Genomic DNA, 26,159 nt, shown 5'->3' with positions numbered 1-26,159 from the left:
AATCTGTCATGCAGGGTCGGTCATCCTTGTGTGAGAGAGAAATGGGCTAGGACTGGTCACTACACACAAACACACAGACATGTGTATATGCATGTGTACCACCTCTCAGACTCCTGACATCCTGGGCACTGGAGGAACTTGTGATGAGATCATGTAGACCCTGCGTCAGGGAACTCCTGTCTTGGCCAAGGAAGATAGACAGGGACAGTCCCAGGACAAGTAACTACTGGTGACTGGAAAGGTTCAGTAGGATTCAGGATTGATCAGGGATGTGAGCAGTGTGCCAGGGCTAGGGGGAGGGGGGAACCAAACACTGTTATGGAAAACTTAAAGGAGCAAGCGTTGGGGTTGGATCATGATGCACTGGCACAAAGGGAGGACCCAGTGGGCATGAGCAGCTGTGGGCATGGTTCTGAGAGGGCACATAGGACAGCAAGCAACTCTCCCTAAGGATTCTTTGGGGAGGGCTAGAATGGGCAGTGGCTTTCCTGGGCAGTGTTCTCCCACAGCCACATGGCCTCAGGAGGTGGTGAGTGGTGGGCTTGTCTTTAGGGAAATCTTTTCTGCTCAAGCAGCATTGAGGAGAGCCACACCTCTGCCCCTGGCATCCCAGGCCCCTGGAGCAAAGTTTGGTCTCTAGTAGCTGTAGGGCTCTATAGCAGAGCAGCCCATCCTGGGGGGTTCCATGCTGAGAATTCAGGCCTGTGGCCTAAAGTCAAGTGCTGCTATCTTTGGCTGGATCATATGTATGTTCTTTATATGTGAGAAGCGGGGCTTTGTGCTTAGGAAGCCTTTTTTCAGTGGGCACTGGGTGGAAGTGTGTGTTCTGGTCAGCTGGCTGTGGCTGCCTGGTGAGGTGGGAAGGTGGGGGCTCCCTGGAGAGCAGAGACTGCCAGCTGTAGCCTTCAGACAGGAGGCACCAGTACCTTTGTCTTCCTCTAGGGCTGGGGTCTGGGCCTTGCCCCATTTCTGGCCTGATTCACTGCAAGTCAGAAATCCCAGGTCCACAGCTCCTTAAAACCAGTGCATCTGACCACTGTCTTCTGGTGATGGGATGGGGGCTTGGGGACAGTTTTACTGCCTGAGTGGTTACCACCTCAAATGAGACAAGACACATGACAGGAAAGATGTGGGTTTTGGAATCTGAAGATTTGGTCAAATCCCATTTCAACCATTTCTCAGCTTTGCGGGCTGGTGACCAAGGCCCCCAGTCTCTTGATGAGGTGGAAGTGGCAGTAACTGTTGTGCCACACACACGGGGTTATTGCTGTGCTGCTCTCTTAACAGGTTGTCATGTTGTGGTCAGTGACTGTGTTGCATGTGGGAAGCCCTTGTGCTCCGTCTGGAGGATCGAGGAGGGGAGCCCGGGGAGGCCTACTGTGACTGGTGTGGCATGTGGATGTGGATCCTGAGGCAGGGGAAGCTGGTGGGCATGCCCAGGGTCACCAAGTACAATCTGAGCCAGACCTAGAGGGATGATTGTCACTTTGGTCCTCACTGCTGTTCAGCTGGCACCCCTTCATTTGTAGCCTTCTGTGGCCCAGAGGAGCGGCTGCTACTGCAGCTGCTGCTGCCAGGAGCCATAGAGCCTACTGTGTTGAAGCCTGAGGAGAGGCATTGCCTATGGTAGCCTCATCATCCTACCTCTCAGGGCAGCAGTGGGCATCCCTGTGCCCGAGGAGAGCTGCTTCCCTGAGGCCAAATGATCTGTGTACTCACCAGCAGTAGAAAGGCCCCACCCACTCTTGGGGTTAAGGAGCTTAGAAGTTGGGTTGGTGCCCAGAGCAGCACCTTATCCCCTGAGCCAGGCAGTCCCAGTGTCTCTGGAGAATGGGAAAGGTGAGAACAGAGCCTGGCTCCAGGCCTTGGGCTTTCTAAAGCTAGCTCTGGGCAGTTCTCACAGTAGTTTCCTTCTGATTGGTGGAAAGCTATTAGGAGGGGAGCAGCAGGTCTCTAGGTCCTGTACCCGCTAGTGAGAGCCATTCAGCTTTGGCCTGTTGCCCACTATGGGTTCTGGGGAAGCTTCATTTAACCAGGAACCAGGGTTCCTGGCTGAAAAGACATGAAAGCTCAGGGTATACAAGCCTTGGGATGGATACTGTGATTATGAAGGACACCTTGCCCTTGAGCTCACCAGTCCAAATGCAGGGCAGAGTTTGGGTTCCAGGGTCTGGTCAGTTCTACCTCTCCAGCCTTGTCCTGTATCTCCCATGCCAACCACTGGCCCTGTCATCCATCTGTTTTCACCCACATACCTTTGCTTACAGCCTGCTCATACCTCCCTACCCTCTCTCTACCCGCCTTTCCTCACCACACGCATACTTACACACACTGAAAATGTTTGAACCCTGCCTTTCTTTGTGAGGTACTCAGATACTTAAGCACTCTGCCCCTCTGGAGAGAGCTTCCCTACCAGAGGAGAACATCTACCCATGCCACTTGGGGGTGGGGGGAGGGGAAGGATGTGCTTAAGTATGTTGACATGGGCATGCTGCTCAGACCCCAAGAAGGCAGCAGAGGCTAGGAAAGCTATTTGGAGAGGCTACTTTGGGGAGCAGACCTGCTTGTCAGCCAGTCAGGCTTGCCTACCCTGTGTGGGTCCTGGCTTGCCATGGCTCTGTGAGCTCTACTCCTATTCCTTAGCCAAGCAGGCAGGCAGACAGGTCCCTCTGTAGCTCACACCCTCTGGTCCCACCTGTGCTCATGACTTTACTGTACTTCTTCCCGGAATGACTTTTTCACTCTTTTCCCTGTACCAAAGTGTGGTGCACTTCACAGGTGTCACTTTTGCTCTATTTCTATTCAGGCAGGAAAAAGAAATAAAAGACATGCAGAGTAGAAAGCAAAAATACAATTGTTTTTATTTCTCAGACAGTATGTTTAGAAATCCCAAAGAATCTTCATAAAAGCTACTAGACCTAATTGGTGAGTTTTACAAGGTTTCAGGACACCAGGTGAATATATACAAAGTCAAATACATATGTGTGTGTGTGCTTAATAGCTTTATTGAGATAAGATTTTATGCCGTAAAAACCACCCATCTAAAGTGTATAAATCATGGGCCCCTGGGTGGCTCAGTTGGTTAAGTGTCTGAATCCTGATCTCAGCTCAGATCTTTTTTTTTTTTTTTTTTTTTAATTTTTAAAAAATGTTTATTTACTTATATTTGAGAGAGAGCTAGAGAGCGGGCAGGGGAGGAGCAGAGAGACAGGGGGAGACAGAGAATCCCAAGCAGGTTCTGCACTGTCAGTGCAGAGGCCCATGTGGGCCTCGAACTCATGAACCATGAGATCATGACCTCAGCCAAAGTCAAGAGATGGTCGCTTAACTGACTGAGCCACTCAAGCATCCTGTCTCAGCTCAGATCTTGATCTCAGGGTTGTGAGTTCAAACCCTGCATTGGGGTCTTCCCTGGGTGTGAAGTCTACTTTAAAAAATAAAATTAAAAACATTAAAAGCAAAAAAAAAACCCTGAAAGGTCAGTTGAAGCCCCCTCTCCATCATGAGACTTTCTCTGACCCCTTCCTTGCCGCGTGCATGGCCTTTCTGGTAAGTCTTTTCCAGGTCAGTCATGGTTTTGGTTCTTGTTAACCACAGGTTGGCCCCCTTGACTGCTTCAGCTACTCAGGGGTAGTGACCTGCTGGAGTCACTGCTCCTTTGGCGTAGCCAGAACCTGTCCACAGCCAGCTCTGAGAGTCCAAGAGTACTGACTGAGGTGTTGGCAGGCTGGGGAGAAGGGCTCAGACCCAGGCAGGCTTCTGTGGCTGTCTCAGGCACCTCCACTCAGCTGTTGCTATTCTCTTCCCCAACAGGTTGGGATAAACATTCCTATGGTTACCACGGCGATGATGGGCATTCGTTCTGCTCCTCTGGGACTGGCCAGCCCTACGGTCCCACATTCACCACAGGAGACGTGATTGGCTGCTGTGTCAACCTCATCAACAGCACGTGCTTCTACACCAAGAATGGCCACAGCCTTGGTGGGTGCACAGGAGACCTTAGAGGGTCTGCCCTGTAGAGCCACTTTGGTTGGTGAGAGGCCTAAGGGGAGGCTTTAAAGCCAAAGCAATGCCACTGATGCTCTCCTGAGCTCTGGGGAACTGCAGCCATTTCCAGGCATTGGAGCCCTGCCAGGTGTGAAGGGAAGGTAGCAGTGGTGCTTCCTTTGTTTTTTTTTTTTTTTTTTTAACGTTTATTTATTTTTTGAGACAGAGAGAGACAGAGCATGAACGGGGGAGGGTCAGAGAGAGGGAGACACAGAATCTGAAACAGGCTCCAGGCTCTGAGCTGTCAGCACAGAGCCCGACGCGGGGCTCGAACTCACGGACCGCGAGATCATGACCTGAGCCGAAGTCGGCCGCTTAACCGACTGAGCCACCCAGGCGCCCTGCTTCCTTTGTTAATCCATCCATTTAGCATTTATCAAGCCCAAGGTCAGTGCTGAGAAAGTAGCAATGTCATGGTCATGCTCCTGGCCTGTGTGACACTTGTTGGAACAGGTTTTGGCATTCATAAGAAGTGTGAGGGGCCCGAGTACATACCTGACAGTGGTCGGGGTTTGCCTGTGCGTGGCCTGGGCCCTGACTTTGCCTGGCCCTTCCAACATGCAAGATGCTGGTTGCTATGGAGCGAGCAATAGGAGGTCTGCTCTAGTATAGGAGGTAAACAGACAGGCTGGAATCAGGTGGAGCCAGGTCTCTTCTGGCCTTTTCACTGGTTAACAGATAGCAACCTGGACAGAGTTATATTTTAAAAGGTCCTTTGGTATAACTGCAAAAGATGGACTGACTGGAGGGAGGGCCTGGCGAAGAGGTTGTGATGTGTGCAGGGCATGGGGAGCAAACTTGATAAAGGCCAGGGTGACCCAGCAGGTTTTAGTGACAGATGCAGTGCACTAGCAAGAAAGGAGGATGGGAAAGTGGCTGGATGGTGGTGCTTTCGAACAGGATCAGGACCCAGGAGGAGCAGCAGTCAGTGGAGGGAGAGGGGGCCCTGGAGGATCTCGTGGAAGAGCAACCCTGTACATGTGAAGAGATTTAGGATAAAAGCCTGGGAGATAGAGGGACATTGGCTATTGTGATGCCTTGTCCTACTGAGGCTGACTGGTATATGGTCCTTGAGTAGTGAGAGGAGCCTTTGGCCACAGTGGCCCTGAGGTAGTGCCTAGCTGCTGGGCTTGCCTGCTTGGGTTTGCAGAGGTCTGATCTGGCAGAACCGTACCAGCCAAGCTGGCCACAGGCCTTGTCTAAAAAGAGAATTGGACATTTTACTTAGAAGCCTAAATTCTAGGAGGCCTGCATCCCTGGCCTGAGGGGCAGTAAAAAGATGGCTGTCAGTCCCCACAGAGACAACTTCTGTGTGGGTTCTCCATGAGATGAAACTGGGCTGAATTAGGGAACCTGAGTGGAAGTTGGGTTTGCTGGAGGCTGGGTGTCCAGGAGTCAGCATTCCTCAACAGGACAGATAGATGCCAGAGTGGGCAGCCAAGAGCATAGCACAGACACTGTAGAGGGGACCCAGGTGCATATCCAGAGGAACCCTCCTCTGAAATCCATAGCCAGCTAGCTGTAATTGCATCCAGCTGGCATCCAGCTGGTGAGCAAGCATTTAGGGGCAAGGTCTCAAGATGTCTTCTTGATCCCCACTCTGCTCTCTTACTACAACTATTTCCTGGCTCTCTTTCTGCTGTCCCAGGGGCCTCTGTTGTGGGTTCTTATTCTTTACCCAGGCCCCCCTGTACCTGTCCCAGTCTCGGTCCTTCCCCTCTGCTCTGGATACCTGCCCTCATCACATCCCTCCAGGTTGTCTGCACTTTCCTTGGAGCATGGCACCTTCCATGGGATGAAAAGTTTGGGACATACCCTGCTGTCCTCTCTGCACCTTCAGCTCCTTCATCTGGGCCCTACATGCATGCCAAGCCTCTGAGCTCTTTGTCAGTTGGGTCCCTAGTTCTGTAAGGAACACAGCCACCTTAATGTCAGCCCAAACCCTCTCATTCTTTTTAAACTCTTTTCTCCCTATTTCATGTGTTGTATAGACCTCCTTCAAGACCTCACTCTGCTTATACTTAAACTTCATGTAGGAGTCTGTTGCCTATTTTTCTGGCCTGTCAGGATCTTCTATGATCTTCCTTGTTCTTTCCCAAATATTTGATAGCCTTGTCAGCATTGTGTTAACCTAAAATTTGATAAATATGTTTATGTATGTTTTCATTAAGGTCTTAATAAAAAATAATGGAGGAGGACAGGCTGAGATTTGAGCCCTTCAGGATATATTAAGAATCACTTTATTGTGTTAGTTTGAAACTTGTGTTTTCTGTCTTGTCCATGAGGATATTAGAGAACTTATTAAAAAAAATGTATCTGGCCTGGGGCGCCTCGGTGGCTTAGTCCGTTGGGCGTCTGACTTTGGCTCTGGTCATGATCTTATGGTCCGTGAGTTCGAGCCCCACCTCGGGCTCTGTGCCAACAGCTCAGAGCCTGGAGCCTGCTTCAGATTCTGTGTCTCCCTCTCTTTGTGTCCCTCCCATGCTTGCTGTCTGTCTGTCTCTCTCTCAAAAATAAATAAAGATTAAAAAAAAATGTATCTGGCCTGTCCCCTGCATTTTCTAGATCACAAAATCTAATAGAAAGGCAGTGAACTTGGAGTAATAGACTACTTGGTGAATCCTTATTTATTTCATTATTTACTTATTTAAATTTTAGTTAATGTACCATGCAATATTGGTTTCAGGAGTAGAACTCAGTGTGATTTATTACTCACATACAACACCCAGTGCTCATTACAAGTGCCCTCCTAATACCCATCACCCATCTAGCCCATCCCCTACCCAGCTCCCTCTATCAACCCTCAGTTTGTTCTCTATTGTTAAGAGTCTCTTTTGGTTTGTTTCCCTCTCTCTTCTTCTTCCCCCTGATTTCCATGTGTTCATCTGTTTTGCTTCTTAGATTCCACATATGAGTGAAATCATATGATATTTGCCTTTCTCTGACTAATTTGTTTCACTTAGCAGAGTACATTCTAGCTGCATCCATGTTGTTGCAAATGGTAAGATTTCTTTTTTTTTTTTTTTTTTTTTTTTTGATGGTTGAGTAATATTCTGCTGTATATATACCACATCTTTATGCAATCATCAGTTGATGGACATTTGGGCTCTCTCCATAGTTTGGCTATTGTTGATAATGCTGCTATAAACATAGGGGTGCATGTACCCCTTTGACTCTGTATTTTTGTATCATTTGGGTAAATACTTAATAGTGCAGTTGCTGGGTTGTAGGATAGTTCTACTGTTAGTTTTCTGAGGAACCTTCATACTGTTCTCCAGAGTGGTTGCACCAGTTTGCATTCCCATCAGCAGTGCAAGAGGGTTCTCCTTTCTCCATATCTTTGCCAACACTTGTTGTTTCTTGTATTGTGGGGTGACTGAATGGCTCAGTCAGTTGAGTGTCCAACTTTGGCTCAGGTCATGAGCTTGTGGTTTGTGAATTCAAGCCCTGCATCGGGCTCCATACTGACAGTACAGAGCTTGTTTGGGATTCTCTCTCTGTCCCTCTCCCCTGCTCTCTTATACTCTCTCTCTCTCAAAGATCATAATAATAAAAATGAGGGCACCTGGGTGGCTCAGTCAGTTAAGCATCCAACTTCAGCTCAGGTAATGGTCTCACAGCTCATGAGTTCAAGCCCCACGTTGGACTCTGTGCTGACAGCTCAGAACCTGGAGCCTACTTTGGATTCTCTGTGTCCCTCTCTCTCTGCCCCTCTCCTGCTCTCTCTCTCTCAAAAATAAACATTAAAAAAAATAATATAAAAATAATTTTAAAAAGTCACCAATAACTGTTGTTTCTTGTGTTGTTAATTTTAGCCGTTCTGACAGGTGTGAGGTGGTGTCTCATCATGGTTTTGATTTGTATTTCCCTGATGATAAGTGATGTTGAGCATCTTTTCATGTGTCTGTTAGCCATCTGAATGTGTTCTTTGGAAAAGTGTCTATTCATGTCTTCTGCCCATTTCTTAACCGAGTTAATTTTTTTTTATTAATTTTATTTTTTTTCAATTTACATACAAATTAGTTAGCCTATAGTGCAACAGTGATTTCAGGAGTAGATTCCTTAATGCCCCTTCCCCATTTAGCCCATCCCCCCTGCCACAATCCCTCCAGTAACCTTCTGTTTGTTCTCTATATTTAAGAGTCTCTTCTGTTTTGTCCCCCTCCCTGTTTTTATATTATTTTTGTTTCCCTTCCCTTATGTTTGTCTGTTTTTTTTTTTTTTAATGTTTATTTATTTTTGAGACAGAGAGAGACAGAGCATGAACGGGGGAGGATCAGAGAGAGAGGGAGACACAGAATCTGAAACAGGCTCCAGGCTCTGAGCAGTCAGCACAGACCCCGACGTGGGGCTCGAACTCACATACCGCGAGATCATGACCTGAGCTGAAGTTGGACGCTTAACCGACTGAGCCACCCAGGCGCCCCTATGTTCGTCTGTTTTGTCTCTTAAAGTCCTCATATGAGTGAAGTCATATGATATTTGTCTTTCTCTGACTAATTTCACTTAGCATAATACCCTCCAGTTCTATCCATGTAGGGCAAATAGCAAGATTTCATTCTTTTTGATTGCCGAGTAATACTTCATTGTATATATGTACCACATTTTCTTTATCCATTCATCCATTGTTGGACATTTGGGCTCTTTCCATACTTTGGCTGTTGTTGATAGTGCTGTTATAAACATGGGGGTGCATGTGTCCCTTCGAAACAGCACACCTGTATCCTTTGGATAAATACTAGTAGTACAATTGCTGGGTCGTAGGCTAGTTCTATTTTTAGTTTTTTGAGGAACCTCCATACTGTTTTCCGAGTGGCTACACCAGCTTACATTCCCGTGAGTTAATTTTTTTTTTTTTTAATGTTTGTTTATTTTTGAGAGAGAGAGGCAGAGAGAGGGAGATAGAGGATCCAAAGCAGGCTGTGCGCTGTCAGTACAGAGTCTGATGCGGGGCTTGATCTCACAAACTGTGAGACTGTGACCTGAGCTGAAGTCGGATGCTTAACTGATTGAGCCACCCAGGCACCCCTGGGTTGTTTTTTGGGTTTTGAGTTTGATAAGTTTTTTACACATTTTGGATACTAAATCTTTATTGGATATATCGTTTGCAGGTATCTTCTACCATTCTGTAGGCTGCTTTTTAGTTTTGTTGACTGTTTCCTTTGCTGTGCAGAAGCTTTTTATCTTTTTTTTTTTTTTTTCCAGAGAGAAAGAGAAAGTGTGTGCACATACATGTGTGAGCGGGGTGGGGCGGGGCGGAGGGAATCTTAAGCAGGCTTCATGTTCAGCATGAAGCCCTGCTTGGGGCTCAGTCCCAAGACCCCAGGATCATGACCTGAGCTGAAATCAAGAGTCATATGCTCAACCAACTGAGTCACTCAGATGCCCAGAAGCGTTTTATCTTGATCAAGTCCCAATAGTTCATGTTTGCTTTGGTTTCCCTTGCCTTCGGTAATATATCTAAAAAGAAGTTGCTCAAACCGAGGTCAAAGAGGTTGCTCCCTGTGTTCTCCTCTAGGATTTTGATGGTTTCCTGTCTCACATTTGGGTCTTTCATCCATTTTTGCACTTATTTTTGTCTATGGTGTAAGAGAGTGGCCCAGTTTCATTCTTCTATGTGTTGCCATCCAGTTTTCCCAACTTGGTGAATCTTTTAATGACCTTGTTTCTTTTCCACAAGCCAGCTTATCAGTATTGTGCTTCAGAGCCTCACCTGGAATGAGTCACTGCTCTTAACCTCAGAACCCTAACCCTTTCCCCTTTAGAGAAGCAGAATTATGTTTCCTGCCTCTGGCCTCCCCACTCCTTTGCTTTGCTCCATCGTTCCTCTGTCATAGCACTTGCCCTTTGTGTCAATGGTCAGTTGCCTGTGTAATTATTAGTTGCGTGGAGCCAGTAGCACTTTCAGGGCCTGGCTCCTGGGAGGTCTCAGCAGATACTTGATAGAAGGATGAATGAGCAAATGAATGGAGACAGGAAACTGATGTCTCACCTACAAGTGGTCCATGAACTTGCATTTTTATACAGTTCTGTGTGCTTATAGGCTTTATACCCTCAGCCTCACTGACCCCTGACCTATGACTCTTTGGTTCAGAGCACTTCTTATCAGCAAGTTTGAATGTTCTGTTTGCATCCTGGATCTTTGCCTGACCTTTTCCCCAGATCTTGCCACTACATTGGCCTTGCACAGGCTCCCAGAGATCTGCAAGGCTGGGGGAGCAGGGTTGCCCTTGTCCAGTGCAATAGGGGGTGGAGTGGCCTCTTTCCTCATTTTCCTGGAAGCACCTCAAGGCCTTGTCCTTCCTGAGTGCCATTGTGAGGTAGATCTGGGCAAGCAAGGGTAGGTCATCCCCTGCCCAGAAATGTGGCAATCGCCTTACCCTGTGGCACAATTGCAGCCAGCTTGTACCAAGACCTCATAGTTTTTGAAGCAGCTTTCACCGAGTATCTCAGTTTCTCCTTTCTTTCTTTAAGTGTTAGGATTAATGTTCCCTCCTTTTTTCAGATGGGCTCAGAAAGATGGGGTAAATGATCAGGGTCACACTGCAAATAACTGATGGAGCCTCGACCTCCTTCCAGGGTCTGTAGGCCTTCTCCCTGAACTGGAGTGTAGCAGCAGCAGCAGCCTGACCACGCTGAGATCCACAAAGGCAGCTCCTGTGCAGACCTGGAGGGTGGACATGAGGTCTTCTCATGGGTGCACAGGGGCTTACAGATTCCATTCTGCCAGCTCTGTGACTGCCACTCTGCATGTGGGCCTGAGAAGTGGCCTCAGGCAGGTAGATCATGGAATTTATGAGCTTCCCTCCCTAAGGAGCATAATAACCTGGCAAAGAATGTAAACAGTTTCTCTGCACCTTGGTTTTTTAATCTGTAAACTAGTGTTAGAGATGGTATACACCTTCCAAGGTTGTTCTGAGGATTAAATGGTTCCTTGTAGGGCAGTGAGCCCAGGGCCCAGCTCAGTGGAAGCGCATGGTATACACTGGTTGGCTGTCAGGATTCTGACCCCAGGTTTACTAGGAGACCTATTATCAAACCCTCACCTGTTCTTCTATCTTGCTGGGTTTTGGTTTCTCTTCTGGGTAGGAGTTAGGGGAGCAGACTGGGACCTCTAAGGAGTGGTTTAGAAACTTCTCAGTCCAAAAGCTCAGGAGCTTCTAGAAGACATAAGAAATTTTCTAAAAATGGGAGGGCTGTGAGTCCTTGGAAGAGTCTCCTTTGGCCGTGAGTCATTTGTCACTCTAAAGAACATGAGTATTCTGGTGGATATTCTGAGGTTCCTGCTCTGCTCGTTTATTTGAGATCCCACGTCCCTCCATTCTCACTTCCAACTCAAGGCTGAGGTACCTGGGAACAGCCCCTTCTCTTTGCAGAAGGGTTCAGAGGGTACACAGGTCATTTGTCAACTTGAAACCTCTGGAGACTCTGGATGGGTGTGGGATGGAGATCGGCAGCTGCCACCCTCCCTGTCTCCACCTAGAGCTGTCTCTGTCAGCTGTCTCTGTCAACTTAGGATGTTGGAGTGTTAGACTAGGAATGAGTCCAGGCCAAACACTTCAGCTAGCTTTATGACTGTTGGGAAATCTTTCAACCTCTGAGGCTTACTTTCCTCATTTGTAAAATGGGGATAAGAAAGCCTGCTCCCCAGAGCTGTTATGCAGATCAGATGAGATGATGGATGGAAAAGGGCTTGGCATACACAGTAAGTCTCCATAAATACATGTTGGATCAAAAGAAGGATCAGACTTGAAGAGGACTTAGGGTAGATCATTTGAGTTTAGTCCTTCCTAGTGGGCTTTCCCTGAGAGGGTGGAAGAACTGTGGGTGAATATTCAAGTATTTGACTTTACTTCCAGTCAGACCCAGCAAATGGAAGGCCAAGGTCTAAACCTACCAGGCCCTAGCACATGCTTGGCCTCCATCATAGGGAGATGTGGTGACCAGCCCCTCCCCAGCCATCGTGATGGACCCTCTGTGGTCGCACAGAGGGGTAGGAGACCAAGTAGCCTGATTTCTGTTCTTTCCCTTTGCAGGTATAGCCTTCACAGACCTCCCGGTGAGTACTATTATTGGGTCTTCTCCCTCTGGGCTCTTTGGGGCTAACTGGGTTGGAGTATGGTGGAACCTGCAAGTACAGGGTGTGGAGTCTGGCTCTTTCCCCAAACAGGGATGTATGCTATGCTGTCAGCTTGAGAGTACCAGTAGGGGTACCTCTTGGCCTTCCTCTCTCTCCAGCAGCAAGGCCTGGTCTTCCTCCATGACTTTTAGCAGATGACAGTGATTTGTGGCATTTCCAAAGGCAGCTGGGGGGATGGCATGGGTGGAGATGAGGGTGGCTCCATGGTTTAGCTAGTCTGGGCCAGTTCTGTGTGGCTTACAGCCAGTGGACTGGGGTGTATAGAGAATTGTTCTTGAACTGTCTTGGAGCCCAGTCCCAGTGCCTACTCATCAGAGATCCCTGAGGAAGGCCACTACCCTAGGGGACTAGGCCTGCTACTGTACAAGGTTCACCCAAACCAGAGAGGTGAGCTTTTTCAGGTTTTCTTTTCTTAGAAAAGGGTGAGGTTTCTTGTTGGCTGAGTTCAGGACTCATCCCCATCTCTTGCACCCTAGTCCTTCATTATTAATGAGTCATCACAGGCCTTGTCACATGCAAGGCCTCCACCCAGACTTCTGGGAGTCTGGACTGGCTCTGTGTACCCTGGCTGGGTTCTGGAAGGAGGAGAGGTTTGCTGACTCCAGTGGTAGCCTTGGGATCCTGAGCACCCCTGTGATGCCCTAGCAATGCCCTTGTATCTGCAAGGCCTTCTGAAGCCCAGACTACAGCTCCCAAGATCCTGTTAGAAACTCTTATCTGTAGATCAGAATCCTTCTCTCCTTACCTGGAAGCACCAGAGAGGGGCTGTGGTCTCAGGCAAAGAGAACAGACAGGAGAATTCTGACCTTGGCTAGGGAATGGTCTAGTTTTAGAGCTATGAATGTGGGCAGTCATCAGGTGCTAGAAAGTGTATGGCTGCTTCAAGGTAGGGGGCGTCACTGAGGGCATTGATAGGTAAGATTTGCTGGAGAGGGTGGGCTTTGCCTATGGCATGGAGGTTGGGAGGGGAAAGGAAGGAAGGAAGCTAGAGATCTTAGGATTCAAGATTGTGGTGGGCTGAACCCAGTATTCAGTAAACCCAGTGTTCAGTAAAGTAAAGCACGTGATACTGAGGAATGACAGACAAATGGCCAGAGGATGGAAGGTGGGAGAGAGGACTGGGGCCCAGTGACAATGAGGAGGAGGCTGGCGAGACACTTGACTAGCAATGGGGAGCCACAGGAAGCACTGAGTGAGGGAGTGATCTGGCAAAAACTGGCCATGGCAGCGTATAATGGAAAACAGGGAGCCCCACACCCACAGAGGGACATGACCAAACCTCACTGGCCAGAAGATCCTCCTCTTAGTGAGCCTTTGACAGGAAGGGCAGTGGCCTCTCTTTACCCTTTGCCAGCGTCTGGGGGTCCAAACCACCTACCCCCTTTTGCCATGCTCTCCTCCTCCCCGCCTTCCTTTCCTGTCTCCCATATACCTTCCTGCCCTGTCATATACTCCTTTTTTTTGTGGCAAAGGGATCCTTGGTCTTAGATCATTCTGAAAGGAGCCATTATCCGCCCATGTAGCAGATCTTCATGGGTACACCTGCAGGGTTGTGGAGCCTGGCCTTCCTCCCATGTGTCCTGGATGAGCCCCAAAGGGGGACCTTGGGCTTTGGGGACACCATAACCTCTGATGCAGGGCAGGAGACTCCACTTCGAGCCTGGCTTGATTTTCTTTTGCTTTCTCTCCTGAAGCTTTGGGGAACAGTGTCTCTGGTAGGCAGGTGGGCAGAATGTGGCTTAGCCCTGCCTCCTCCAGCCTTACTGCAATTCTCTCAAAGCCGGAGTAGTGGCCTGCAGGAGCCAGCGCCTTCCCTCTCTGCACCAGAGGTAAGGCGAGGTCCTGCTGCCCCTTTGCACTCAGGGCCCAACTGACATTTCATTCTCCTCCTCAGGCCAACCTCTACCCCACCGTAGGCCTGCAGACACCTGGGGAGATTGTGGACGCCAACTTTGGGCAGCAGCCCTTCCTGTTTGACATTGAGGACTACATGCGGGAGTGGCGTGCCAAGGTCCAAGGCACTGTCCATTGCTTCCCCATCAGTGCCCGGCTTGGAGAGTGGCAGGCGGTGCTGCAGAAGTGAGTGCCCCACTCCCACCCTTACCCAGCCCTGGCCCATCCCAAGGGCCTCATTCTCCTCCTATAGGCCCCTGTACTGCTTCAAACTACACCTATGAACTCTAGTGGGTAGCTGTTCCTTCTGGAAAGCACTCCCAGGGTGACTCTGCCTGCTGCTCTCTTGCTTCCCTCTTAGTGAATGGACAGCTTCTGCTCAGTTCTCCAGATCTGTTCCTAACTAAACCTTTGCCCCCTCAACTGGATTGGAAGGCTCTGCCATATAGTATCACCAGCAGAGCTGTTTTCCTTCCCCACGTTATTTTGCAGAGGATGTACTAGGATGCCCTGTGGTCTCTTCATTTGTGGACTTTTTTCCACCATAGGGAATATCCATCATGCTGTGACTCTTGCCTGAGATCACCTCTCAGGGTCATCATCTAGCTAAGTTCCACACATTCCTGGCAGTAGTGGTGGGAAGAGAATCATCCTGAGGCCAGCCTATCTGGCTCTTGGATGATTAATTGCTAAACTGTCCTGGAAACCAGTCTTGCTGCATCCCAAGGGAGGTGAGGTTTGGGTCTCCCTTCTACTTGCCAGCTGCAGGCCTGAGTGAGGCAGTAACCAGTACCTTCTCTTCCAGGAGGTGGGTTAGCTTATTAGCTTGGCTCCCAAGGGTGATCAGGGAAGGTCTGGGCTTCCGCTAGCCCTGGTTATTGTCCCACAGAGGCACCCAGGTAGCAGAGTCTCTCAGGTGGGGCTGGGTTGCACACTGGGCTCTTTGTGCAGTCTTCCTTTCTTAAAGGATTAATGTTGAGGCAGGTTATAGGGGAGGGCTGAGGCAGGGGCTATGTGGCCAGACCCTTCTCAGAAGGAGCAGCACGGTCTTGTTTTCAGCCCTCAGAACTATTGAGAAGCCCTTCCTTGGAGGACTAGCCAGTATATGCCAGTCCCTGACACAGGCTTGCTGGGACAGGCAAGGGGAGAGGTGGAGCTGCTCCAGCTATTTGGGGGAGGGAATGATAGTCTCAGCTTACAGTGTGTTTGTTTATATGTGTGTATATGTGTGCCGGTGGGTGTTCATATGGAGTGTTTGCCACGACCTACATATAAGCTGTATCCTGTGATTTCATACGACTTCATTTTATGAACATTGTTAATGGCTGTATTATCTTGGAGACAAATTTACCACAAGCTCCTTGGTGAGCTTGGTGAGCTCCTTGGTGGTTCAGGTTATTTCCTCTCTTTTGCTTGTATAGGCAACATTTTTGTAGGTAAAGAGTTTTTCATATTTAAGATTACTTTCTTGGTGTCCTTTCAAGAAGTGGAATTATTGAGTCACTGGACCAATTATTGAGTCACTGGACCATCATATTAGTGGCATCTGATGTGCATGTGGACCATTCATCTGAACCATGTTTTGTCAAAAATGTTTGCTCTTGTGTTTATAATAATAATAATAATAATAATAATATAGTTATTATAATTATTATTTAGGAGGTTTATTTCATTGACTTCTTTGTGCTGGGCACTTTATATGTATCATCTCATTTACCCTTTAAAACATGAGGGGACACACACCTGAACTTCTGTGCCTTTCACATTTGTGTTTGGCAATTACAATAAGGACATCAGACACATATTTACACCAAGGTATTCACTTCCGTACACATCAGATATGAGGGCTCATCCTTCTGCTCTGCGTGTGTGCATACACATATACGCACATGTGCCACCACTCAGCCAGCTGTGGTGGGATTAAATGGCTACTGGGTGTTGGGCTTCTCCAGGCCATTTCCCAAAAATTGTGTTCCTGTTGGCTGCATCAATGCCTATATCTTGGCTTCCTGAGCCCCTGACTTGTGGCATATTGTGGAATAATTTGGGTCATGGGTAGCTTCCCATCACCCGCTAGAGCCAGCACTCCTGAGGGCTAAGTTCACTGGGTGAGCTGCAGTGCTTATGCTGGGCACACGGGGCAGCCTGCAGAGGAGTTTCTGTGTCTACAGAGGGTACGCACATGGCACACATCGTCTCTGTCTGGGCAGCTCCCGGGCTGATTGGCCAGCTGCCATTCCAGGAAGCCCTCAGAGAGCCTATCAGCCAGCTCTGGGCTTGCTGCAGTTCACAGGAGGCACCTGTTTCTGTAAGGAGATGGTATGTGCCTGTGTGTGTATTTTTGTTATCATATTTGCCCACTTGTGGGCAGCATATTGCAGAGAAACTGCATCCCCTCCTCCAAGCTACCAGGACAGCTCTGGTGACCAGCCCTTCTCCAGCCTGACTGCATGAGCACTGGGGGAAGTTTTCATTTTGTTTCAGCCTCTTTATTCTTATTCTGTGGAGGTTGGACCTCCATGATGTGTGTAAGGGAGCCCAGACAGGGAGATAGTTTGTCCCTTCAGGTGGTCAGTGAGAAATGCAGTTCTAAAGTGTCACCTTGAGCATTTCCTTTCTTCTAGCATGGTCTCATCTTACCTGGTGCATCATGGGTATTGTGCCACGGCCACAGCTTTTGCCCGAATGACTGAAACCCCGATTCAGGAAGAACAAGCATCCATAAAGAACAGACAAAGTAAGGTTGATTCTCCTTTCCTCTCTCCCTCCCTCCCTCCCTCCCTCCCTCACCTATCCCTAACTCTGCTCTCTGGCTCATGCCAGCCTTCGGTAACCTGTCAGGAGTCCATTCAGCTCTGGTCCTTACCACCAGGAGACTAGCCCACAGCCCCAGCCCAGCAGCATGGGAATGAATGTCTCAGTGCAGCCTCTTCACTACACACTCTGATGGCCCAGCACAGGCTGGGGCCTGGCATGGCTGGATCCCACTCCTCCATGCTTGTTTCCTTCCCCCAAATCCTGGCCTCTACTCAGCCTCCTGTTCATGGTCTTTTGGAAGAGTGTGTTTGCATCTTACCAGACCAATGTCCTGCCTTTCCCATTTACTCAGCTTTAGTAGTTCTGCTTGTTCCTGGCCAGAAAAAGGACTGAAGTAGTCAGACAGGGTGAAGGCTGGTTCTCAGTGGCTGCTGCGGTGGCACCTCTCTCTGCTCCCACCTCTGGTCCTGCCTTTTGCAGACAACCGAAGGAAGGAGTCAAAGGAAACTTTCCCAGTGTACATACTGGCCTGCATACTGTGTGTTTGGGGCTCTTTTGTGGAAGGAGGGTGTTGGGAAAGAGGAAACAGAGCCCAGTAAGGAGATAGAAAGAGGAGAGGAGAGTGAGGGAGAATGGGTGTGTGTGGATGTGTGTCTGTGTGTGCCTGCTTGCGTCTCTCTGAGCCTGTCGTCTCTGTGTATGTGCATGTGTCTGTGTCTCCCAGAGAAGCTACGCCCAGCCAGACAGACGGAAAGGGATCCCAGACTTGGGATCTACGAATGAGAGCCTCAGACCCAGAAGTCGCTCCCAGCAAGATGCACCAGGCCCCAGAGCAAGAGCAAGATGCTGATGGCCTGAAAGGTGTCAACGTCAGAGATGCCAGTGTGAGGAGGATGACCTCCTCTCCCAGCAGGGAGCATTCTGCAGCCCCTGAAGACTGCCAAGACTTGGGTCCTGGCCCAGAAACCATTGTGCTCCCTTTGCCACCCCCTGTGAAGCCTGACAGGAGAGAAGTCTATCTGAAGAGGAGCCCCTAGGGCCACCAAGCTGCCTGGGTGCCCAACCCCAGATCATGTTCCCACAGCCAGAGCCCTTCCCCATGCCCAGGTCCCTGGCAAACTGACCTCCACAGGAGCAAGCCTCCAAATTTGCTCTCCTGCCTCTGCACTGAGTCCCACTTGTTTTCCCCTGTTATTCTTTGAAGACTCCCGACACTTGACAGAAACCAGGGTCTATTTTGGGGCTGGGAGGCCAGTTTCTTTCTTCAGCCTCTTCTGTGAGCATCTCAACCATCATGCTACTCTGAGCTGGCCCACCTGACCATTGGCTAGTCCATGCTCGGGGCTGGTAGTATTGTAGGCATGTGACTATGAAGGAGCTCTACAGCCCCTCACTCGCTGCCATGCTTTTGCTCTCTGCAGAGATCCAGAAGCTGGTGCTGGAGGGCCGTGTGGGTGAGGCCATTGAGACCACACAACGCTTCTATCCAGGACTGCTGGAGCATAACCCTAACCTGCTCTTCATGCTCAAGTAAGTTTTGGGCACCACCAGCTGCCCCATAGCCCAGTCCCTCCCAGCTGGTGGTCGGAACATATAGCCCAGACCAAGCCCAGAGCATTGCCGCTCTGCTCCCTCTGCAGGTGCCGACAATTTGTGGAGATGGTGAATGGGACTGACAGTGAGGTCCGCAGCTTGAGCTCCCGAAGCCCCAAGTCCCAGGACAGCTACCCTGGCTCCCCCAGCCTCAGCCCCCGACACGGCCCTAGTAGTTCCCACATGCACAACACAGGTCAGCCACTCTCCAGAGGGCTCGGGGAAGAACTGGTGTGGAGAAGAAAGGCCACCCATATGCCCTTCCCTGGGCTGGGCTCAGGGCTCGCTGCTGGATTTGGGGGAAGGGAAATGGGACCACTGTGGTTATTCCTGAGACCCCATTTGATGGCAAACTGCCCCTCTTCTTCTGACTACCCCCTGGTTTCTAGGAGCAGACAGTCCCAGCTGCAGCAATGGCGTCGCATCCACGAAGAGCAAACAGAACCACAGTAAATACCCTGCACCCAGCTCCTCCTCCTCCTCCTCATCCTCCTCGTCCTCCTCATCCCCATCCTCCGTCAATTACTCCGAGTCCAACTCAACAGATTCCACCAAGTCCCAGCCCCACAGCAGCACCAGTAACCAGGAGACCAGGTGCCTGTCCTGCTCTGCTTCTTCCTCCTGCTTTCTGCTCTGCACCAGCTGGGCTCACTGAAGCCTGTCCTTTAAGTGCCACCCCCTGTCTCTCACCCCCACCTTCATCCCAGGTCTGTGCCTGGAGTAGTGGCTGCTGACCTGCGAGACCAGGCATTGGCTCCAGCTTCTGGCCCTACCCATGATCCAGCTGCCACTTTCCTTGGCCCTGACTTTTTCCAGAGGCACTGGTACTGCCAGGCTGAGAATGTGGCCTCCTGGGAGCAGACCTGGCAGAACCCCTAGGGTCTACACTAAAGAAGCTTTTGCTGGGTGGGGCTTGAGGTCAGATAGGTTGGGCAGCAGAGGTATTAGGCTATAGACTACAGGTGACTTTCAGCAGCCCCCCAGGCATGCCTCAGGTTTGACCTGGGTTTGACACCTAGAGATTCTTATCAGGGGTCTCTGGTCACTGGGGGGTAGGGGAGGAATGTATAGAAGGGGTGCACCAACTCAGAGGAAGTCCAGGAAGGGGAGAGCCGCAGAGGCAGCTTTGAGACAAGAGTGAGAATCAGATGACAGGCCCCTGGGGATAGCTGGTGTCACACTAGGGTCCGAGTGTTGGAGCCTGGGAAGCCTTTCATGCTCCTAGGGTCCTTTGGTTTACCCACAGCAATCTGTGGCTAAAGCCTGAATGGAAGCCCAACCAGGTTGCTCCAGCCACATCCCTCTGGCCAACTCCCACCTCAACTCTTCTCCACAGTGACAGTGAGATGGAGATGGAAGCAGAGCATTACCCCAATGGTGTGCTGGAGAGTGTGTCCACACACATTGTCAATGGCGCCTACAAGCATGAGGACCTGCAGACAGATGAGTCCAGCATGGGTAAGAATGATGGCTCAGCATGGTGATCCCTGGGTGGTAATGGCTCTATCCAGATGTCTTCTGTCCCCCAGGAAGGGATTGGGAAGGGCAGGCTTTGACAGCCTGAGAAACTCTAACCAGACCTGGTCCACTGCCGCCTTAGCCGATCATGAATGGGTGGTTGAAACGGGAAGGCCCCTGGCCTGCTGCCAAGATCAGGGCCCCTGTGTCTGAGGCTAGAGGCAGTTGGTGAGGGTGGGCACTCTTATGAACACCCGTGCATCTGTACGGGGTGGGAGAAGGGAAAGGTTCTAAGTCCAGACCCCTAGACGATGTGCTTGGTGGACTAAAAGCACCTTAGCTACAGATGATCCACCTGTTCTTCCCAGCCCTAACTTGCCTCTGGCAGTCTCCCCAAAGTCCTTCTCGCCATGTTCCTTTTGGGGTCCCCACCCCAGTTCTCCCCTTCTCTCCTTACTCTTCCTGATTTGTTCTGTGCTGGGCTCTGGGTGCAGATGATGGGCATCCTCGGCGGCAGCTCTGTGGGGGCAACCAGGCTGCCACAGAAAGGATTATCCTGTTTGGTCGCGAGTTGCAAGCACTGAGTGAGCAGCTGGGCCGGGAGTATGGCAAGAATTTGGCCCACACAGAGATGCTGCAGGTATAGAACAACCTGACCTTCATACAGAGCAGGCCTCCATTGTGGGGGAGGGAGCAGGGTGACTCTGGGAGGGCTGTGGGGGCAGCAGCAGCAGGACAGAGCGGGTTCTAGTGAAGTCCACAATGGGAAGCAGGACTTTGGGGGTGTATGCTACTCTCTCTAGGCTCTGGGGAAGGCACAGTCCTTTCTGACCCTATGCTCACAGGGCACCATGCAGGACTCTGTATGCCCCTGGAGTCATGGAGGTGTGTATGTGTGTGGCGTGTGCCACAGTCCTCTCAAGAATGTCCTGTCCCTTAGGATGCATTTAGCCTGCTGGCATACTCAGATCCCTGGAGCTGCCCAGTTGGCCAGCAGCTTGACCCCATCCAGAGGGAGCCTGTGTGTGCTGCCCTCAACAGCGCCATTTTAGGTAAGCAGATCTAACAAAAACAGAAGCTGGTCCATGAATGCCTAGGGTGGCTCCTCCCTCTCTCCCTGGGGATTGCTGGTATTTGTCCAAATTAGGGCAGTGTGCTCTGCCCAGGCACTCTCTGGTAGCCCACAGGACTTGGGCTTCCATGGCTGAACCTAAATCTTGACCTCTCTCTGCCCAGCTGAATTGGCTGGCTAGATCATGATAGACTCTGGCCTGTGTCTATAGGCCTGGGCCAACACATTGCTCTAAAGAAAGTTAAGGTCCTCAGGTTCCTAGCATGGCTGCATGGCCATGGGCTGGTGGCTGGGACATACTCACACAGAGATATGTGAACACCATGTTCTAAGAGATTCTGTCCACTGCCCCTACTTTGTGCTTCCAAGGGAACTTTGACCTGAGCCCAGTTCCTGGGCAGAGCATTTACCAGGCCTGTCTCTCCTTCACAGAGTCTCAGAACCTGCCAAAGCAGCCCCCTCTGATGCTCGCCCTGGGTCAGGCATCTGAATGTCTACGGCTCATGGCCAGAGCGGGCCTGGGATCTTGCTCCTTTGCCAGAGTCGACGATTACTTGCACTAGCTGACAACGCTGGCTGGCCCCACCTGGCCCTTCCTCAGCCCCAGGGCTGGAGCAGCCCTGCCCTCCATAGGCATCTGGCGCAGGGACCTGGAAGCCATGGGCAGAGTCCATTCCTCCTGCCTGGCCTCCCCAACTCCGTTTAGTTTTCTTTTTTCTTTTTTCTTTTCTTTTCTTTTCTTTTCTTTTCTTTTCTTTTCTTTTCTTTTCTTTTCTTTTCTTTTCTTTTCTTTTCTTTTCTTTTCTCTTCTCTTCTCTCTTCTCTTTTCTTTTCTTTTCTTGTTTTCTCTTCTCTTTCCTTTCTTCTCTTTCTTCTCTTCTCTTCCCTTTCTTCCTTCCTCCCTTCCCGCCCCCCCCCCCCCCCGGCCCCCGCCAGCCCTCAGTCTCTGTCTTCACGTGCAGCGGCCTCTGACACAGTATTGGCTGGTTACTCTCATGTAGCGCCTTCTAGTTTGAAAGGGGGGTTTTGTTTTGAGGAGGGGTTGGGGTTTTTTAAATCTTTTTGTTTTTTTCCTCCTGACTGAGCCACCAGTATTTATCTCTGGAGAGCTTGTGCTGAGCTGGTTTCTGCTCATTTAGTGATGAAGCCTATCCAAGTTGGTGATAGCTTACTATTTTCATAAGTAAAAAAAAAAAAAAAAATGAGATTATATATATAAATATATATATTAAAAAAAGACACAGTATTTATCGTAGTGTTAGTGATCCAGCACCTCTTGGGTGAGGCTGTCCGGACACCATATGTTTTTATTTGAGACCAACTCATTAAAAAAGAATCATCTCTGTCACCTCAGCCAAGTGATTTGTTTATTTCAGGCTTCCCCTTTGTTGAGCCACAGGCCCAGCTGCAGCTCCTGGAAGCCCAGTAGGCTTTGGGGGGCCACTTAGTGGGCAGGTCAGGCTAAGCTGGTTTGCAGCATCTGAAAGGTGTGGGTCCCTAGGCCCCTGAGAGTTGGGCTGGGTGGACAACTATAGGGCTGAGGCTTCAGAGAAGGAATGAGTTGGTTGGCCCAGGGCTACACAGCAAAGCAAGGGAGTAGAGGGTCCTTGGCCAGCACGCTATCTACCGTTCTACCCTGCCTCTCACTGCCTACCTTGCCCCTCCCTTTCTCCCCCCACTCAGCATCCTGTTTTCCCTTGTTAAGATGGCCAAATAATTCATTTACTCTAAATTAATTGCCTGGAAACTACCTGCCTTTGACTCGAGAGCTGCTGTGTGTCAGGCTGCGGGGAGGATGTCTCCATTCCAGGACAGACGCCCTTGAGTACAGGGACTGCCTTCTTTCTGCCTGGATCTTCACCATCTCTGCACAGCTCTGATGGAATCCATGCTTTCTGTTGTGAAGCTAGGACCTTGTGGAGGCAGATACTTGGGCCACCAGTTGCTGGAGTGGATGGAACTCTTGACCTACTAAGCCAGGCTTCACTGCAGCTGTGCCAGACAGCTCCCTGCAGCTTGGTCCCAGCCACTCTTAGAAAAGACTATTATGAGTATTTGTTGGTCAGAGGAAGGGACCTCATGGGCTCTACAAATGTCCCACCAGCCGTTTCAGATGGATCTTCACAGCTGGTGGGGTAGAAACAATCCCGGTACTGCCATCAGGGAATCAGGAGAGGAAGGGCTGAGATGACTGTTGGGACTTGAGCAAGCCATCAGTGGAGAGGACTGACTGCCCAGGAGGAAGAAAAGGAGGAGGCCTACCCAGAGGAGCACCAGGAGGGGCTGGGCTTTCCCTACCTGCTTCATAGTGAGAGGGAGTGCACAGGTAGCCCTTGCCAAGGGGCAAGGCCAGAAATTGAACTTTGAGTCCCTGCCTGGGAAAAGGCTAGATAAGCTCCTGCTCTCTGGCAGCAGACATAGGGATGGTTGGTACAGCCTGAGATTCATTGCCTGTCACGCCCATAGCTGGACAAGAAATGTGACTCAGTTGGACCAACTGCTCGTAATGGGGGTAAGGGCCCTGGCCCTGTGCTTTCCCCGAGTTCTGCCTTGGGGCATGATCCTAGAAGCTGCTGCTTTTTCTTGGTCCCCACCAGGGCCTTGGCTGGCACCCCACAGACCATGGCCTGTTGGAGAGGTGTTGTCATGTCTGTAAAGGGAAACTCATCCTGTGCGAGGCTGGGGATGGCTAGCTCCCAAATGCAGAGGTTAAAAACATCAAGGTGTTAAAATGATCAGAGCTGAGCAGGATTGGGCATTAAAACCAGAGGCTTTTTTTAGCTGGAATGGGGTTCAGAGACCATCTACTCCACCAGTCCTCTCGTTTAATAAGGAAACAGGCCTGGGAGATTAAATGACTTAGCCAAAGTCACAGAGCAGGTTAGTGGCAGAGCTGGGACTAACCTCATCCCCATGGGCTGTACGACACTGTTTAGTCTTGAAGCCAAATGGTGAGTGAAAGGCTTAGGCTGGTGAGGCCCCCAGCAGTGTCTAAGCAGCTGGTATCTTCCGGGGTGTGTCAGGGATGGGGATGGGTGGCTGGGCTTGAATTGTGGAGCAGCTGAGAGAGGGCCCAAGAGGGCCCGGGACAGCTGTGTGCTGCTTGGGGTTGAGTGTCCACCTGGCTCGCGTTCAGTTCCCATGGCCATCTCCCCATTTTCTGTGCCTTATCTCTCTGTTTCAGCTGAGTCCAAGTTGTTTACTCTGTTCCTCTCCAGAGGGGCTCTCTGTCTCAATTGGACAGCTTACCTTTGGGACATAAGCCTTTGCCCCACAAGCCATGGAGAGGATCAAAACCAAGCTGCTTGAGTCCACTATCTTGCTGATAGTCCAGGGCTGCCTGCCAGCCAGAGGAGCCCCTTATGCACACCCAGTCCTACCAGCCTGTTGTCTGGGAGCCAACAGTGGGGAAGGCACCTGGGAGGAGCCCCAGTGAAGGGCTGGACCTGACCCAAGAGGACAGGAAGAAGACCTGGCTCTGTTGGGTCATCCAGCCCTGGGGGAGCATCCTTCCCTGTTTACCTTTTCCCCTTGTGCCACCAGATGTTACCTTCCAGAGCGGACACTGGCAGATGATGCAAAGAAAGCCAGAACCTCTGATCCTCACCCACATGGGTCTGTGGCTGGGGGGTAGGCTGCCAGAACAGGGACACTAAGAGATGGGGAAGTGGGGACTGCCCAGCCACCCAGCACCTTCCTACCCCTTAAGCACAAAGATGATGAGTCAGAGAATTGTCAGCGCTGAAAGTTCCTTTGGTTGCTCACAACTCAGGTATGCATGCATGTGGCAGCCAGGCAGCAGAGCCCCCACTTGACTGCCAGTCCCGTGCACCGGACCTGTGGCCAGTTCATGGACTCTGGCTGCCTCAGGTGCCACCTCTTTGCATAGGGTTTTCCTCCATTAGTAACTACAGCTGAAACAGATGTCCTCCACATTGTGCACACTGGTTCTGCCTTTGTCCTTGCGAGTTGATACTTGGCATTAGCATGAAACTTGTGGGAGGGTTTAGAGAGAATTCTAACACAAAACATCCTATTAAATTGTACTTGAGAAATGAAAAAACTCCTGTTGTATTTTGACAGAATTATTTTTATTAAAATATACATCCATGAGCAGTCACGAGTGTCTAGTCTCTGTTTTGAGTCTTATTGGGGTTTGTACCCTTTGTGTGGCACAGTCTGTTTTGACAGTTTGGCCCCTTCTCAGCCCACCTCTTAGGTTGCCAGGCCCCTGGTACCCTTCAGGAACCTTCAAGACTTCAGGTGTTTGCGAGAGCCCAAAGAGGATAGGAACTTAGGCTTCAGCTTTCTCCCCCCAGACAGCTTTCATCTAAGACAAACAAGGAGCAAATTCAGCTTCCAAAAGGTGGCCACAGGTCCTCCTGTCCACAGGGTAAGATTTTAATGGACTCCAAATACACTAATCCCAAACACTGGGTAGTCAGAGCTCTTCTGAGGGTTATTGAATTAGCTTCCAGGCAGTTTGAGGAGAAAGCACTCATACTCCAAATCCTAGTTCTGTTTACTAACTCTGGAAAATTAACTTTTTTCAGCTTCAGTTTCCCCACCCTTAAAATGTGATTAATCCTACCCCACGGAGGTAGGGGATTATAGCACATATAGGGCAGGCTTGACAGAGAGGAATACAGTACATGCGTGCTTCACTCGGTTATTTTATAAGACTATTACTCGACAGAACTCTCTTAGGGAAAAGTTACTGTGGAGGGAAGAATGGAATGTTAGATTAAGAACAAAAGTCCTGGGGCGCCTGGGTGGCGCAGTCGGTTAAGCGTCCGACTTCAGCCAGGTCACGATCTCACGGTCCGTGAGTTCGAGCCCCGCGTCGGGCTCTGGGCTGATGGCTCAGAGCCTGGAGCCTGTTTCCGATTCTGTGTCTCCCTCTCTCTCTGCCCCTCCCCCATTCATGCTCTGTCTCTCTCTGTCCCAAAAATAAATAAACGTTGAAAAAAAAAAAAAAAAAAAAAAGAACAAAAGTCCTGGTTCCATAAAGCCAGAGTAGATTAATTTCTCTCCAGTGGTTCTCTACAGGGAGTGATTTTATCCACCCTCCCACCCCTACCCCCCCAGGGAACACTTGGCAGTGACTGGAGATATTGTTGGTAGTCACAACTTGGGTGGAGTGCTAGGCTAGTGGCATCTACTGGGTAGAGGCCAGGGATGCTATAAACATCCTACAAT

General features: G+C 50.1%; 1 protein-coding gene across 2 annotated transcripts in view; it reads left to right on the top strand.

The window, feature by feature from the left end:
• RANBP10 (RAN binding protein 10) overlaps positions 1-25,076 on the top strand; it is a 65,090-nt gene extending 40,014 nt beyond the window's left edge. The window contains exons 4-14 of one of the 2 annotated variants that reach the window (XM_045443197.1): positions 3,814-3,981; positions 12,084-12,106; positions 14,082-14,266; positions 16,705-16,817; positions 18,259-18,367; positions 18,478-18,626; positions 18,820-19,024; positions 19,767-19,888; positions 20,383-20,528; positions 20,829-20,940; positions 21,393-25,076. In XM_045443197.1, the coding sequence (XP_045299153.1) occupies positions 3,814-3,981; positions 12,084-12,106; positions 14,082-14,266; positions 16,705-16,817; positions 18,259-18,367; positions 18,478-18,626; positions 18,820-19,024; positions 19,767-19,888; positions 20,383-20,528; positions 20,829-20,940; positions 21,393-21,523 (1,463 nt within the window). In that variant the 3' untranslated portion in view covers positions 21,524-25,076. The remainder of the gene's footprint in view (positions 1-3,813; positions 3,982-12,083; positions 12,107-14,081; positions 14,267-16,704; positions 16,818-18,258; positions 18,368-18,477; positions 18,627-18,819; positions 19,025-19,766; positions 19,889-20,382; positions 20,529-20,828; positions 20,941-21,392) is intronic. The other variant, XM_045443198.1, reaches the window with a different exon arrangement.
• The last annotated feature ends 1,083 nt before the right edge of the window (positions 25,077-26,159 follow it).

The sequence above is a fragment of the Leopardus geoffroyi genome, chromosome E2, assembly GCF_018350155.1.
Source record: "Leopardus geoffroyi isolate Oge1 chromosome E2, O.geoffroyi_Oge1_pat1.0, whole genome shotgun sequence".
Classification (NCBI taxonomy): domain Eukaryota; kingdom Metazoa; phylum Chordata; class Mammalia; order Carnivora; family Felidae; genus Leopardus; species Leopardus geoffroyi.
Note: the sequence above shows the minus strand (reverse complement) of the source record. Positions and strands in the feature narration are given on the sequence as shown.